Raw genomic sequence first — 15,442 nt, 5'->3', positions numbered from 1 at the left:
GTGTTGCAAATGTTAGCCCCATTTGCCCGGCACAGCCTTTCCCCTTTCCCTCCCTCCTTCTGGGAAACTTGCTGTTCCATTTAACCCACAGGACTCCCAGTCTTCAGCTCCTTAGTCCTTTGTGCTTTGGCTTACACACAGAGCTTTGAGGAGAGATCATGGATTTCATTATGGGCAGAATCAGAAGGAAAAAAATTTCCTCAGGTCTTACTTTTTAAGCATTTTAATGTCTCTTTTTCAGAATATGCTGGATGATGGTTCCAAACAGTGGTTTTCAAACTGTAGAGCCCCAACAAGGGGAGGGGATGCCCCCAAGCCCCCCTTCTGATAATAGATGCCTCTAACTTCTGTTTCAATCAGAGCAACTTTTTCTAATTCTGATTAAGAATTCCTTTGGGCTGGGGCTCCTGGGTGGCTGAGTCTGTTAAGCATCTGACTCTTGGTCTCAGCTCAGGTTTTGATGTCAGGGTCATTAGTTCAAGAGTGGCATTGGATTGGGCATGGAGCCTACTTAAAAAAAAAAAAAAAAGAAGACGAATTCATTTGGATTAAGTGTTTTGTGGCTTAAAGAAAGTGAACCACTGGTTTTAAAAATAAATCATGGCTTGTACTTCTATGAGTTAAACCCACTTATCTTAGCACCTTAATTAGATTGTTTTGTATGGTGGAGAATCTGAAGGAATTGATGTTATGTTATAAACCGATTGCTTTCATAGCTTATCACTGGAAAGCAATTAAACATTACAAGGCAAAAGCAGTTTTCAGTAAAATTATTTCTGTAAATAACTGACATAAAAATTTTGACCTAGTTGTCTTCAGAATGAGGCCTGTGTCCCAAAGGCTCCAGACTGACCTCAAGGAAAATTTTGCACAGACTTAAAAAAAAAAAAAAAAAAAAAAAAAAGTGAAATGGCAAACATTATATCTAAAAGGAAGTCTAATTTTGGGTAGCTTTTAAGAAATGATGAAGTCACATGTTGGATAGCCAAGTAGGAAGTAATAGATTTGAATATTAATGTTTTATTTATACTCCTATATATATATTTGTTTTTGTTTTTTGTTTTTTTTTTTTACGATACAAGTTACTTAAGTTCTGAGAAATAGTTGAGTTGGTTACTCTTTTTCTATTTGGTAATGTGATGATACAGTGTTGGCATTTTCTAGTTTAGATGTATCCATTAGACGTATTCCACAGTACCTAAGGCAGACAGATAAACAAATTTCCTTCTTCTCTTACCTTTAAAAGTATTCTATGGGGTGCATATGTGCGTGCACACGCACACCACGCACACGTATGTGCACATCACGCTGATTTACCAATGGTCCATGACCTTGGGCCCATCACTCTGCCTTTCCATTATTTTTCCACGTGAGAAAGGAAGGAAAGTTGGGTGTCCTCTGCCTCTCTAATTATGAGTTCTTTAATCTGGCTTCCTTGTGGACAATTTACAAGTCTCAGCCTCTTGGTATTTAATCCTCTTGAGTCTCTGAAAATGCATTTGACTGCATATTTTAGTTTGAGCTCCCTCAGAAGCAGATCCTAGGACAGGGATTTGAATGCCTGTAGTTTATTTGGCATGAAGCTAGGGGAGTAGAAGGGTGAAATGAGGAAAAAGCGGCCAAGAGAGGGTGAATTACTGAGCCAGCTCCCACCTTGGGCAACTGCTACTTAATTTTGGGTGGGGAGTGGGAAATCTGGGAGCCAGTTATTCAGCCTGAGGGATGAGGGATCCGGGGTATTTATTTATAGGCGGATGTCTTGGCTTTGGGTCAAGGGCTGCTGTTGAGGGGCAGGTGGATGGCAGAGCAGATTACAATGACTGGAAAAGCCCTTAGGTAGAGAAATGGAGCTGCCCGTAATTGGACGCCAGAAGGTATACCTGAAGTGGTAAGGGGAGGGTACCAGCAGCGTTCTCTGTCCCAGTCTGATGATTGAGTTTCGTGGATTAATGACAAGAGCACCATGGTCTCTGGGGTAGACTGACCCATGCCTGACACCTGACAAGTATTCCTCAATAATCTAGGTCCATCTCTTTTTTTTTTTTTTAATTTTTTTTTCAATGTTTATTTACTTTTGAGAGAGACAGAGACAGAATGCGAGTAGGTTAGGGGCAGAGAGAGAGGGAGACACAGAATCTGAAGCAGGCTCCAGACTCTGAGCTGTCAGCACAGAGCCTACGCGGGGCTCCAACTCACGAGCTGTGAGATCATGACCTGAGCCGATGTCGGATGCACAACCGACTGAGCCACCCAGACGCCCCAGTTCCATCTCCTTTTAAGAAGGCAAGGGAAATCTTCTACGTGGTTTAGTCTGTCTTTAAAAATGATCTCAAACAATTCTGTGTCTAAGCATTTTTAAGCCAGCATGCCAAGAGCTGTACCCAAGAGGTTTCCCTCAAAGTGCCATTGCCTATGCTGTGACAAGCATAGTGATAAATGCTGGGGATGCAGAGATGAGAGAGGGGATCCTGACCCAGGAAAGCTCCTGGGATAGGGGTTGAGTGGCTTACCTAGAGGACCCTTTGCAAGTGAGGAAGGACTTGAAGTGAATCAGCTAATCAACAAAAAGTGTGCTTTTTGGGAATTTGGAATTTGGGTCAAGCATTTTTCACTTTTAGACCCTGGCTCTGCCTTGTTGGCTAAGTGACATTGGATGAAACAGCATCCATTCTCTCTGAGCCTCAGTTTCTCCAGTTGTCAGATGGGATGACTAATACCTATTCATGGGATGGTTTGAGGATTAAATGCAATAACCTTGATAGATGGACTAGATTTGGGTAGAAGAGAGGACAGGGGCATGGGAGAGAAGGTCAGTGGCTAGGTCACTAACTAGAGATCTTACAGAACAAAGGTGGGAAAAATGCGTTTGGGGGCCTGACCGTGGAAGGCATTGAATCTGAAGCTCAAATAGGTCTTGGGACTTGGCTGCAACGATAGTGAGATTTCATTGCATTGCTCAGAAAGGCTAAGGGAAAGGGCCGTTATTCAGTTTTTACACTAATATGATATTCTTGGCTCACTGAACTATTCACAGGCATGGGGAAACATAGGAATTCTTATGTGGAAACATAGGAATTTAACACTGTCAAAAAGCAGAAACAAACCCATGAATACAGAGAACAAACCGGTGGTTGCCAAAGGACAGGGGTTGGGTGGATGGGCAAATTGGGTGAAGTGGGGAGGGGGAAGCTCAGGCTTCTAGTTATGGAATGAACATGTCATGGGAACGAAAGGTATAGCATAGGGAATATAGCCGGTGATTTTGTGATAGCTACACGGCTGGTGAGCATACTGTAACATAGAGACTCGTCGAATCACCACGTTGGACGCCTGAAATTAATGTAACGTTGCACATCAGCTCTACTTCAATTGAAAAAAAAAAAAAAGAATTCAACACTATGAGGACCAGACTTTGGTGCCGACGAGTTCTGGATCTTAAAGTATACGTTTATTAGAACACATTAGCTGCTGGCCCACTTTGGGTCTTGGAGGGGGAGGCCAGGGCTCAGCAAGTTGACAGTCTTTTAATTTTAAGTTGACTTTGAGAGAAGACTGAGGTCTTTCAGGAGTTCAGAAATTCCTCTGTTTACAGTGCAACCTAATGCATTGGTGTCCCCGGAGATTTAGAGAGAGACCCTTCTGTTTTAAAGTCAACAGCGTTTGCTGTCTCCAGCTCCCGTGTCACATATGTTCCCTCGATTTTTGTCTTCAGCTGCCCACGTTTCCCACCTGGAAAACGTGTCAGAGGAAGAGATGAACAGACTCCTGGGAATAGTGTTGGATGTGGAATATCTCTTTACCTGCGTCCACAGGGAAGAAGATGCAGACACCAAACAAGTTTATTTCTATCTATTTAAGGTGAGGTTTCACCCTTTTAAGAAGGCTTTTCTTCTCTCTCCTTCTCTCTCATTGTTCAGATGTGCTCCGTTTCTGTATCCCCGGTCGGGGGTGGGAAGGTTCTCAGCTCATGGTATGTTTCGCCCGCAGAGTCTGTGGAAGCATGCATTTCTTCGTGAGGGAGTCTCTAAAGTGACCCGCCATGTGCTGAACACATCACTCTCCTTGAGAGCCTTCATATTTGTATGCAGACTTGAATATCTTTATTTGCTTATGCTGATGGATTTCTTTCCATCCACCCATCCATTCATCCATCCAGATATTGTATTGCACACCCGGTCTGTGCATGGCACTCATGTAGGCATGAGGGATAGGTCAGTGGGCAAAACAAAGTCCTTGCCCTCATGGAGTTGACATTTCAGTAGAAGAGGCAGACAATCAACCAGTAAATAACATATTTGCAGGTGGTGATAAGTGCTGTGAAGAGAAACAAAGTAGGGTAAGTGGAAACAGAATGGCAGGGGTGGTGGGTGGGGGGACATGATAATGAGGAAGGGTAGTTAAGAAAGCCTTTCTGAGGAGACCACAGTTGAGCAGGAACCTGAATTGGGGGACAGGAGCCATTGTCGAAAAGGGCTGGGGGCAAGAGCTTTCCAGGCAGCAGAAGGACCGCCGTCTAGGCCGTGCACTGAGTGAGTCTGATGTGATGTGGGAACAGTAAGGAGGCCGGTGTGGTGGAGCCCAGTGAGCCAGGGGAAGGTGGGAGGAGATCTGGTTGGAGGGTGGCACCAGGGCCTTGACTCTCGCACTTCAAGGGGAGGAATCAAGAATTTCCAGATTTGGGGGGCGCCTGGGTGGCGCAGTCGGTTAAGCGTCCGACTTCAGCCAGGTCACGATCTCGCGGTCCGTGAGTTCGAGCCCCGCGTCAGGCTCTGGACCGATGGCTCGGAGCCTGGAGCCTGTTTCCGATTCTGTGTCTCCCTCTCTCTCTGCCCCTCCCCCGTTCATGCTCTGTCTCTCTCTGTCCCAAAAATAAATAAAAAATGTTGAAAAAAAAAAAATTTAAAAAAAAGAATTTCCAGATTTGGGCACCTCACCACTGTCCTCTGTGTCTCCTTGACCCCAGTCACTGATTCCTGCTGCCACTCCCTGTAGCTGCTTCCTCGTGGCTCTGCCTCAGCTGCATTTGGGTCACATCCGTCCCCTCTCTGCAGACCGTTGTCTCCCCAGTTTCTGATTGCTGTCAGGATGGACCGTGTTGGAGAGGAACTAGTGGTGGGAACAGACAGAAAAAGTTCAGGTTGCCAAAAATGACATTTTTTAAAGGGGGCTGACAGGAAATAATTAAAAACAAAAACACCTTGTTATTGAGGCAGTGTTGATTATGTCGTATTATTTAATACTTACAAGATTCTTTTAAAAACAAAGACCGCAAACAAAACAGTATACTCAGAGCTTGTAGCCAGGAAAGGTTTGCCCCCTGCCCCCTTTTTTTAATGTTTGTTTATTTTGAGAGAGAGAGAGGCAGAGAGAGAGAGATCAGAGAGGATCCCAGGCAGGCTTTGCATTCTGCATGGAGCAAGATGTGGGATTCTATCTCATGAACTGTGAGATCACAACCTAAGCCGAAATCAAGAGTCAGACACTTAACCGACTGAGCCCCTCAGGCGCCCCAAGTTTTGCCTCTTTTAATGAGCACCGTGCTTCATTTCATATGATAAGGATAGGAAAATTTTCCACTGACTTCCCTCTTTTGCTTTGGCTGCTAGGAATCTCATTGCAAATTTTGTGCCCAATTCCCATAGCTTTAAAAAAAATTTTTTTTTTAACGTTTATTTATTTTTGAGAGACAGAGAGGCAGAGCAGGAGCAGGGGAGGAGCAGAGAGAGAGGGAGACACAGAATCAGAAGCAGGCTCCCGGCTCCGAGCCGTCAGCATAGAGCCCGACGTGGGGCCTGAACCCACTGACCTCGAGATCATGACCTGAGCTGAAGTTGGATGTCCAACCAACTGAGGCACCCAGGCACCACACTCCCTTTTTTAATGTGAATTTACTTGATACATAATTTTCCCTTCTCATTTATTTATTTTTGTCTTTTTTGGGGGGGAGTACTAATGGGGGTTTGGGGTAGATAGGAGACAGATAGGTAGATAGGAGAATTGTATTTTTAGGTTTTGGGGATATCCTTTTTTTTTTAATTTTTAAAAATATTTATTTATTTTTGATAGAGAGAGAGACCGAGCACAAGTGGGGGAGGGGCAGAGAGAGAGGGAGACACAGAATCTGAAGCAGGCTCCAGGCTCTGAGCTGTCAGCACAGAGCCCCACGCCAGGCTGTAACTCATGGACCATGAGATCATGACCTGAGCCAAAGTTGGACACTCAACCAACTGAGCCACCCAGGCACCCCTAGGGGATATTAGTTCTAAAAAGGTTAATGGGAGGTGAGGGAGAGGAGACAGAGAGAGAGAGACAGAGAGACAGAGAGAGAGAGACAGAGAGACAGAGAGAGACAGAGAGACAGAGAGAGAGAGAGAGAGAGAGAGAGAGAGGAGCAGGGTGGGCAGAAAGAGGACAAACAGCTGAATCCCCCACTACCATTAGCAGGCACTAGGCTACTCCAGGTGACAACTTGTTGACATGGCTATGAAGCCTGAGTCATCCAGATTGAAGCCTGGCAGGGTCATGCTGTTTAGAGCTTCTTTGGAAAAAGATCTTCGTCGAAGAAAAACAACGTCTGCATGACTGCCGCTATTATTTGTCTTGGAACGAAGTGCCCTGGCAGCCCCCACCGCCGGCTGGAAGTGAAGGTGGTGTCAAGGTTTCCATCCTGCCAGCCTCCTCTCGATTCCCTTTATAACTAACCAAATAGGCCAGAAAGCATTGCTCTGCTTTGAAGTACGTTTTCTGTCTCTCACCTCCCTCGTCTTCAACAGTGCAAATATGTTGGCCCATGGGAACGAAACCTCAACTATTCAGCATTCTCCCCCACTTCCCCCAGAGTCCTTTTTTGGGCAAATAAGTAATAAATCATCCATCCCTTAGCTTTTGAAAGGCAGTTCCTGTGTCTTATGTCTCAATAATTCAATTAAAATGAAATGTATTACACATTTGAGTAACATCTTAAAAACCTCAGGCTTAGATGTTGAAGATAAACCCAGTGAAAATCTGCCTCATAAAGCTGGGTGTATCTCGACCCTGTTAATGTGGCTCTGGAAGTCCACTGTCTGGGTTTGAACCCTGGGTCTGTCACATTGGAAATGTGACATTGGGCGGGTCTTTCTCCCTGTGTCCTTATCTGTAAAGTATAGACGTAACAGCACCTGCCTCAAAAGGTTGTTATGCGCATTCCAGGAGATAAGACCTATAAAGAACTGTGAAGGGGCGCCTGGGTGGCTCAGTCGGGTTGAGCGGTTGAGCGTCTGACTTCGGCTCAGGTCATGATCTCACAGTCCGTGAGTTAGAGCCTCGCGTGGGGCTCTGTGCTGACAGCTCAGAGCCTGGAGCCTGTTTCAGATTCTGTGTCTCCCTCTCTCTCTGACCCTCCCCCATTCATGCTCTGTCTCTGTCTCAAAAATAAATAAACGTTAAAAAAAAAAAAAAAAACTGTGAAGAGTGCCTGGCAAAAGTAAGGATGCAAATGCTTGATGCTAGCATTAAATGTCTTTCATGTGCCCACTTATCCCAGCTCTGTCCTTTTGTAGATGAAGAAACTGAGATTCAGCAACTCCCCAACCTGTTAGTTTATCTCCGTTTTGAAACCCCTAGTGGACCACGTTCCCAAGAGGTCTTATTTTAACTGGGTAAAAAAAGTAGGCAGCGGGAATTTACTTGTATTTAGATTTTATGATCAAGCTTTCCGTGTCCTTAGAAACAGATATAGTGACTTATTTTTGCATACTTATTTTTGTAAAAATGGGCGTAATCCCTTGAAAAGATCAATGAATGTCCCATGCTAATAATGTATTGGCACCCCTAGAAGGAATTGAGGCCCTTGCAAAACATGGCCCAGGGGGAACACATGGTGATCCTCAACCTTGGCCATTTGTCCGTTTCCATTAACTCCTGGGAGAATGGTTGCTGTGTTTTGTTTCCACTGAAGAGGCAGTAAGTGGAGAAAGGAGGGAAAGATTTAACTTAAATGTGTGGTCATGTGATGACTGGCCCCCATGTAAATGTTACGAAAGATTCAAGCAAAGGTTGAAAGTAGAGGATTTCAATACCAAATTTATTTTCAAATTAGGTCTTGATTAGTGACTCTGTGTTCCCTTTTCTCTCTGATATTTGCTCTCTGAGGGCTTTAAATTCCAGTGGCAAGGATTAAGAGCAGTGTTTTGTTTTGTGGGCATTGAGATGCCAGAACACTTGGCCTGCATTCTATGGATGGAAAGGAAATGAGAAAAGCCCGCAGCAGTGAAAGTTGCCAATTGAGAGCCTTAGAGAATTCCTTCCCGAAGGGCCTGGGCTCTAGATGATACATACGACATATGGGAGCTACAGACATCCCTCTCCCCAGGCCATACTTGTGCAGAATGGATCTCTGCCTTTCAGGGGTTTAAATAAAACCCTCTTGAGCACACCTGCATTGGCCTAGGTGGGCATGTGCAAAATGTGCGTGTTGCACGCCAGGCCTCTGGGTCAGTGGAATCTGGAAATAGTGGGGAGAAGGGAAATGAGTCAGAGAGAGAGTCCCCGTGGCTACTGCTGCTGTGCTAGTCTGCACAGAACATGAAAGGGGTCTTAGTTTCTCATAGCTCTGGTCATGGGTGTGAAGGCAAATTTGGGTTACCTGGTAGTCACCCATTTTTACTGATTTAAGGATTTATTTACATGTAGTTAAGATAATTAGAATATGGTTACTTCCCTTCAGAGGCTATGTATGTGTCTGTGTGTGTGTGTGTGTGTGTGTGTGAGAGAGAGAGAGAGAGAGAGAGAGAGACACTGATTTTCTTTTTCTTAATGATTTCTTTTTTTTGCAGCTCTTGAGAAAGTCTATTTTACAAAGAGGAAAACCTGTGGTTGAAGGCTCTTTGGAGAAGAAACCCCCATTTGAAAAACCTAGTATTGAACAGGTAAAAAGAAAAAAGAGAGAAGCCCTTTTTTATTGCTCTAAGGCTGAACAAACCTAATCTTCTTTGCATTTTTACATGCATCTTCCTTCCGTCCTCTATACCCAGCTTAGAGATGCTTAGAGATGAATATGGAGAAATTGTTTTGGACCCTTTGCATCACAAGTGAATATTTATTTTAATAAATGATCTAGCTTTTGTCTTTTACGGTTGCTGTATACTCAGAATTCACTGTGTGTTTGGGGAAGAAAAAAATTAAGAACATGGAGTTCACAAGAACACACGGAATGTGCTCTGTTTTGGTGTTGATGTTTTAAAATTAAGTCTTTGTCCTCTTATTTGTCACTATCTGAAAAAGCCTGTTGAGGTGAGGGAATTCAGGAGCATTGTCAAAAACATTGTAAGTCAAGCAAAAAGCACAAATAGGAAATGAGATTTTGCATCCAGAAATTGACTTTCTGTTACATTATGATTCCTGGAAAGAAACTGGTTTACTTGGGGAATCTGTTGACATGGATAGACTTTCTCTGTGAGGTGTTCTACTCCTCGTCAGAGTCACTTTTTAGCCTATCATTGTTTGGCTAAATAAATCTTAGATTCTCTTGACTGAATTTCTTAATGAGAATGATTACAGAAGATAGGACATCAGAGTCCCTAGTACAAATAAATGTATTTTTATCAGTCAGTTTTCAGTAGAAGAAATTTTATTTTTCTCCAAACTCTGTTAAACAAGAATTCATTGTTCTTTTATTTGAAATTAGATTAGATGGGAGTGTTCTGCAGAAAGATTAAATGAATCCACAGATTCTTTTAAGAGCTCATAATTCTGAATAAGAATTTTTTTTTCCCTTGGTAAGCTTGCCAAAAAAAAGTGATAGTGAAGAGTTTAAATTCTGTTGGTTTAGTTCAATGGAAGACGTGCTGGTGGCCTTTGGATTCAAATTTTGGTAATGCAAAAACATAATGTTTATCCAAGAACCTCATCGTATATAATCTATGTGGATAGTGCAGGAAGAATTAATTTACAAAATAGTCCTATTTTATCGTTTGAAAGGTTTTGACCTTTTCAGTCTGTGAGTTTGATTTTCTGTGACGCTTGAGGATTGCAGTAGGCACAGAATAGCAACTCACAGCTTCTCTGTCTTGTCACTTTTCATCCACTGTGATCTGTGGTGCAGTTCCCTCTGGGCATTCCTGTTTTCTAATAGGCAAAAGGAAGAGGCTTTGTGAGTAGAGAAGTGTCTGTTCTCTTGCTAATAACCGTCAATGGTGCTGTGTGGGTGTTCAGAATTAGTATGCTCGCATAACTGTATGAATAAATGGCCTTCCCTCCTTTTAAGGGTGTGAATAACTTTGTGCAGTACAAGTTTAGTCACCTGCCAGCCAAAGAAAGGCAAACGATAGTTGAGTTGGCAAAAATGTTCCTAAACCGCATCAACTATTGGCATCTGGAGGCACCGTCTCAACGAAGACTGAGATCTCCCAATGATGATATTTCTGGATACAAAGAGAACTACACAAGGTAATCAGACGATCAGTTCCTTTCCCTTGGCCCTTGTAGAGCCTGTTGCAGACGTATAATTGCTGCCTGTGTCTGTGAGCCGAGGGTTGCCCAGTTATTGTGGTAATCTGTCAATTACCAGAGAATGTTTCTAGAATGTAGCTTTTTATTAATATCACGATATTTTGGGGGGTGAGAGATCCAAACCACCTAGTCCTATACTATCCAGTATGATAGTTGATGGCTACATGGAGCTACTGAGCACTTGAAATATGGCTAGTATTGAGATTTCTAAGATTATATAAACAAAAAATAGGAAATTAAAAAAAATGTAAAATATTTCATGAGAACTTTTTTTTAAACTACATTTATTTTGAGAGAGACAGAAGGAGAGAGTGCACGGGGGAGGGGCAGAGAGGGAGAGAGAGAATTCCAAACAGACTTGTGCCCACAGTGCAGAGCCCAGTGTGGGGCTCTAATCCACAAACCATGAGCTCACGACCTGCGCTGACATCAGGAGTCCGAAGCTTAACTGACTGAGCCACCCAAGCGCCCCTCATGAGTACTGATTACATGTTGAAATGATAATATTTTGGATATATTCGATTAAAGAAGATATTTTAAAGTTAATTTCATCTGTTTATTTTTACCTTTTCAATCAGATTGCTGGAAAATTTTAAATCAGTTATGTGGCTTGCATTATATTTCTATTGAACATCAGTGATCTAGATAACCATACTGTGACTCTGTAATTATTATATAGAAACCTCAATCATTTAAAAAAACAAAACAAAAGAACAATGACCGTGAGTATAATAGTGGTAAAGAATTTTTATAAAGAAGGAATGATCACCCTAGTCCCAGAACCATGATGGAACTAATATCATTATACAAGTTGTCTTCCAGTCTTTGCCCTTTAAATAATATTTTATATTAGTTAGAATGAAAAAATATATAGAATTTGCATCCTTTATGTCTCCCTACTTAACATCATATCAAATATTTTACTGGTTACACTATAGTCTGTTGGGTTGATGTACTATAATTAACCCATCCGTTTCCCTGTTGGTTGACATCAGACTGTGCAAATGTTCCTGGATTGCACATTTTCTCCTTAATGTGGGAATTTGTTTTTATTGTTTATGAATTGCAGAATAATAGAATTAACTTAAAAAAAATCTTAAACATGGGCCACACAAAACAGGATGACTACATTTATTTTCATTTAAGTAAGAGAGTGACTTGAATTATCCATTTTATTTACCTTTTTGTACTTTCCCCCTTTTATAGTTTATTTATTTATTTAAGTAATCTCTGTACCCAACATGGGACTCGAACTCATGACCTAGAGATGGTGAGTCGTATGCTCTACCTACTGAGGCTCCTGACTCCCTCTTATATTTTATAGACACATCAAGCCTGGTTCAAGAGGTATTCCTGACTTAGAGTAGGCAATGTTTTTTGATAGTGCAAAGAGCACTTCTACCTAGATTATTTTCTATAATAGCAGATGACATGTAGGAATGAGATAAGCTTTCCTTTCAGATCATTGACCTGATATTCATGAGTAATATCCCCTTTTCTCTGTCCTCCCTTCTTTTAAAATAGATATAATTTGAGTTATAAAGTATTTCCTCTTACTAATTGACTTTTATGAGAATTACAGATATCTTCAACACCAATTTTTTTTTTTTTTTTTTTTTTTTTGGAGAGAGGGCACAAGTGAGTGAGGAGGGGCAGAGAGAGAAGGAGAGAGAGAGAATCCCATGAGGTTCAGAGAGAGAGAAGCGGGGTTCACCTGAAGTGGGTCTCAAGCTCACCCAACACGGGGTCCAAGCTCATGAACCATGAGATCATGACCTGAGCCAAAGTCAGATGCCTAACCAACTGAGCTACCTAGGTGCCTAGCATCAATTTTTTTTAAAATTATGTCTTTATTTCTATACCTTCATTTCAGAATTTTGCATGAACAATAGGTCCTATAGTGTCTTAACTGTCATTTATAATAAGAGTTGAGAAAACACATCTATCAAAAATATAGGGACACCTGACTGGCTCAGTCAGTAGAGCATGTGACTGTTGATCTTGGGTTTATGAGTTTGAGTCCCATGTTGGGTATAAAGATTACTTTAAAAATCTATCTGTCTGTCTGTCTATCACCTATCTTATCTATCTTTGTCTTAAATCTGCCTGTCAACGATTGGAAAGCTGAATATTTGCCAAAGGCAGACCCCTGAAAGTATTTACCACTACTAACAGAGGAAAAAATGTTTCATCAAGAAGAATTAAATGTGAAGCAGCATGGAGATATTAGTGTATTTTAGAAAACTGTAAAGATACTATATAGCACTTGGAAATTACCCGGAAATGGGTGGCACTTACAAATACTTAAGGAGTAGTAAAGTTAGAGATGGAGCTTTGAAATGAACAGTGGGTATGAATCCTAGCTCCATTTCTCGCTAATTCTGTGTGCTTTAAACCAGTCACTTCACCTCCTTGACCTTCAGTTTCTTCCTCTGTCCGAGCCTCATGAGTACTGAGTGTTGTGTGTAGCGTCTGGCACACAGAACAGGCACTGGGGAGATGCCTAGTCATCATTTTCCTCCCACACACGTTATTCTCTAAAACTCAGCCACTGCCAGCGTGGGACTCAAGCTAGAGCACGTACAACTTAATGAGAGTGTCGTTATTTGAATACGACTTAAGAAGCCAACATCATAGGGAATAGAAGGATAGTTATTTGAATGACTTAAGAAGCCAGCATCATAGGGAATAGAAGGATAGCCGCAGATTCCTTTCCAGCCCAGTATCCTGAGCCAAGGGCTGAAGGCAGAAGAGTGGAGTCTGACAATGGTGAAAAGAAACCTGCTGAGAGTCTGGAATGAATACACCCTGATGAGTTCTGAAACCTGCTGATTTCTAGGTGGAATGTAGACCAAGAGCCTCTGTTAATAATAAATAAGGAAATGAAGGTAGACAACACTCACCTCCCCCGCTTGCCCACTGTCACGCCATGTTGACGAAGAAAGGGAAGTAGAGAGAAACAACCTGTGAAAATTATGAGAATCAGTAATTGTTTCAGAGTAAAACCTCACTGTCATGACCACTTAGGATTTTAATAAACCACACGCCACTACAGCATGGTGTCTCCTTGATATATAATCTTCTTGAAAATGGGTAATATTACAGGCTGCAGGTACCACCAGGCTTTATCTTGATGTGTAAGTGAGCCTCAGGACCTGTCATGCTGGTTCCACATATAATTTACAGCATTTGTAGCTATCAGAGCAAAGCGGTTGAACACTTCTTGGAGCTTGTACGTCAGCACGGAGGTGGGGTGATACAGGATTCTCTGTGGAAGAGACTGGATCCTGAAAATGAAAGAAAATGAAAGGAAACTTCCTGAAAGAAAACTTTTATATATTGAAAATATGACACAGTAATGTTAACATATACTTAATAATAGCAATATATATCCCCCAGAAATCACTGTGGTTTTAGGGAAAAAAAAAAACAAAACAAAACTCTGAACAAGTATTTTGAAGTCCCCTGAATTTCATGATGGTGCACTAATATGGTTTCATGAAGAAATAACCTGAAAATAAAGTGTCAGAGAAATGTGACTTCTTAAAATACATCTGACAAATAGAATCTGCTGTTGGAAGTGGCAGATATTTAGTCTTAGATGCTAAGTTGTGCAGACTGTCTGAAAGTTGATAACGGTCATCCCATATTGGGGAGATTTTTTTTTTTTTTAATTTAAATTTAAGTTAGTTAACATATAGTGTAGTCTTGGCTTCAGGAATAGACCCCAGTGGTTCAACACTTACATATAACACCCAGTGCTCACCCCAACAAGTGCTGTCCTTAATGCCCATCACTCATTTAGCCCATCCTTCCCACCCACCTCCCTCCAGTTTGTTCTCTATCATTTAGAGTCTCTTATGGTTTGCCTCCCTCTCAGTTTTTATCTTATTTTTCCTTCCCTTCCCTTATGTTCATTTGTTGTGTTTCTCAAATTTCACATATGGGGAGATGTTTTGTAGGAATACAGAGCAAGTTTGATATAACTAAGTTGATTTTTTTATGTAACCATTGTTGTGTGTTACTGAGCGTTCATCATCAGGCATGTACATCTAGGACAGTATCAGGAGGCATGGAGAGAAAGTGGATGAGGTGAGAGGAGACCCTAGCCTTTAGTTCAGGTGCACTAGGAGAGATCACAGGATTCCTACAAACCTTAGGATTTTCACGCCAGTAAGTAGGGCGGCGTGGTCTTCTGTGTTCAAGTTCCATAGTTCTGTTCACATTTTGAAGAAAGCAAGGTGGTTGCAAAGCATCATAATGGTGTCAAAAATCTGAGAGAGTTATTTGAACTACCAGTAAATTGCACACACATGCCATTCTTATTAGGCATGCAAACATGAATGGACCATATCCCTGTCATTACTTCTTAGAGGACCTGACACCAGTCATTTAGGTAAAATCTTTTCTTACAGTTAAGTGTTTGGAGGAGTGTGTGTGCAGAGATGCACACAAATTCCCATTTCTTCTTTTCATCCCACTATGCGTGATGACGATGTCATTTGTTAAAACAGCACTAAAACACCACACGTTGACTCAGACTCTGTCTTATCATGCTGTGCACTTGACAGATTTATAAAATAATATTAATCTTGGAAGCAAAAACAAAACAAAGCTAAAAAGCATAAACTATGGTCTACAAAATGCTTCTTAGAAGAAATGGATGGAAGTCCATTACTTGAAACATTTTACTAGACGATAATGGTCTGTGCTGCCTTCCCCTACCCTGGGAAGATTGCATGGCCTGTTATGCCCTTCTTTATAACACTTCATGATTTTATGGTGATATTTAAAACCTACCATTGCTGTAGCAGAAATAACATCATTTTTAAGTAGAGTCTCAGACATCTGTGACCCCTTCACAGATGGAAATGCTCTGTGGACTCAAAATCAGCACCTCCCATAGATACATAATGTGAGCTGCAAATGTAATTTAAAATGTTCCAGTAGT

At 41.7% G+C, this 15,442-nt stretch overlaps 1 protein-coding gene across 5 annotated transcripts in view; it reads left to right on the top strand.

Annotated features, from left to right (window-relative positions):
* KAT2B (lysine acetyltransferase 2B) overlaps positions 1-15,442 on the top strand; it is a 104,508-nt gene that overhangs the window by 44,237 nt on the left and 44,829 nt on the right. For all 5 annotated transcript variants that reach the window (XM_058729770.1, XM_058729769.1, XM_058729768.1 and 2 more), the window contains exons 3-5: positions 3,713-3,858; positions 8,817-8,909; positions 10,247-10,428. In XM_058729770.1, coding sequence (XP_058585753.1) covers positions 3,713-3,858; positions 8,817-8,909; positions 10,247-10,428 — 421 coding nt within the window. The remainder of the gene's footprint in view (positions 1-3,712; positions 3,859-8,816; positions 8,910-10,246; positions 10,429-15,442) is intronic.

The sequence above is a fragment of the Neofelis nebulosa genome, chromosome 5, assembly GCF_028018385.1.
Source record: "Neofelis nebulosa isolate mNeoNeb1 chromosome 5, mNeoNeb1.pri, whole genome shotgun sequence".
In the NCBI taxonomy this organism is placed as follows: Eukaryota; Metazoa; Chordata; class Mammalia; order Carnivora; family Felidae; genus Neofelis; species Neofelis nebulosa.
This window is presented reverse-complemented; position numbering and strand designations above follow the sequence as displayed.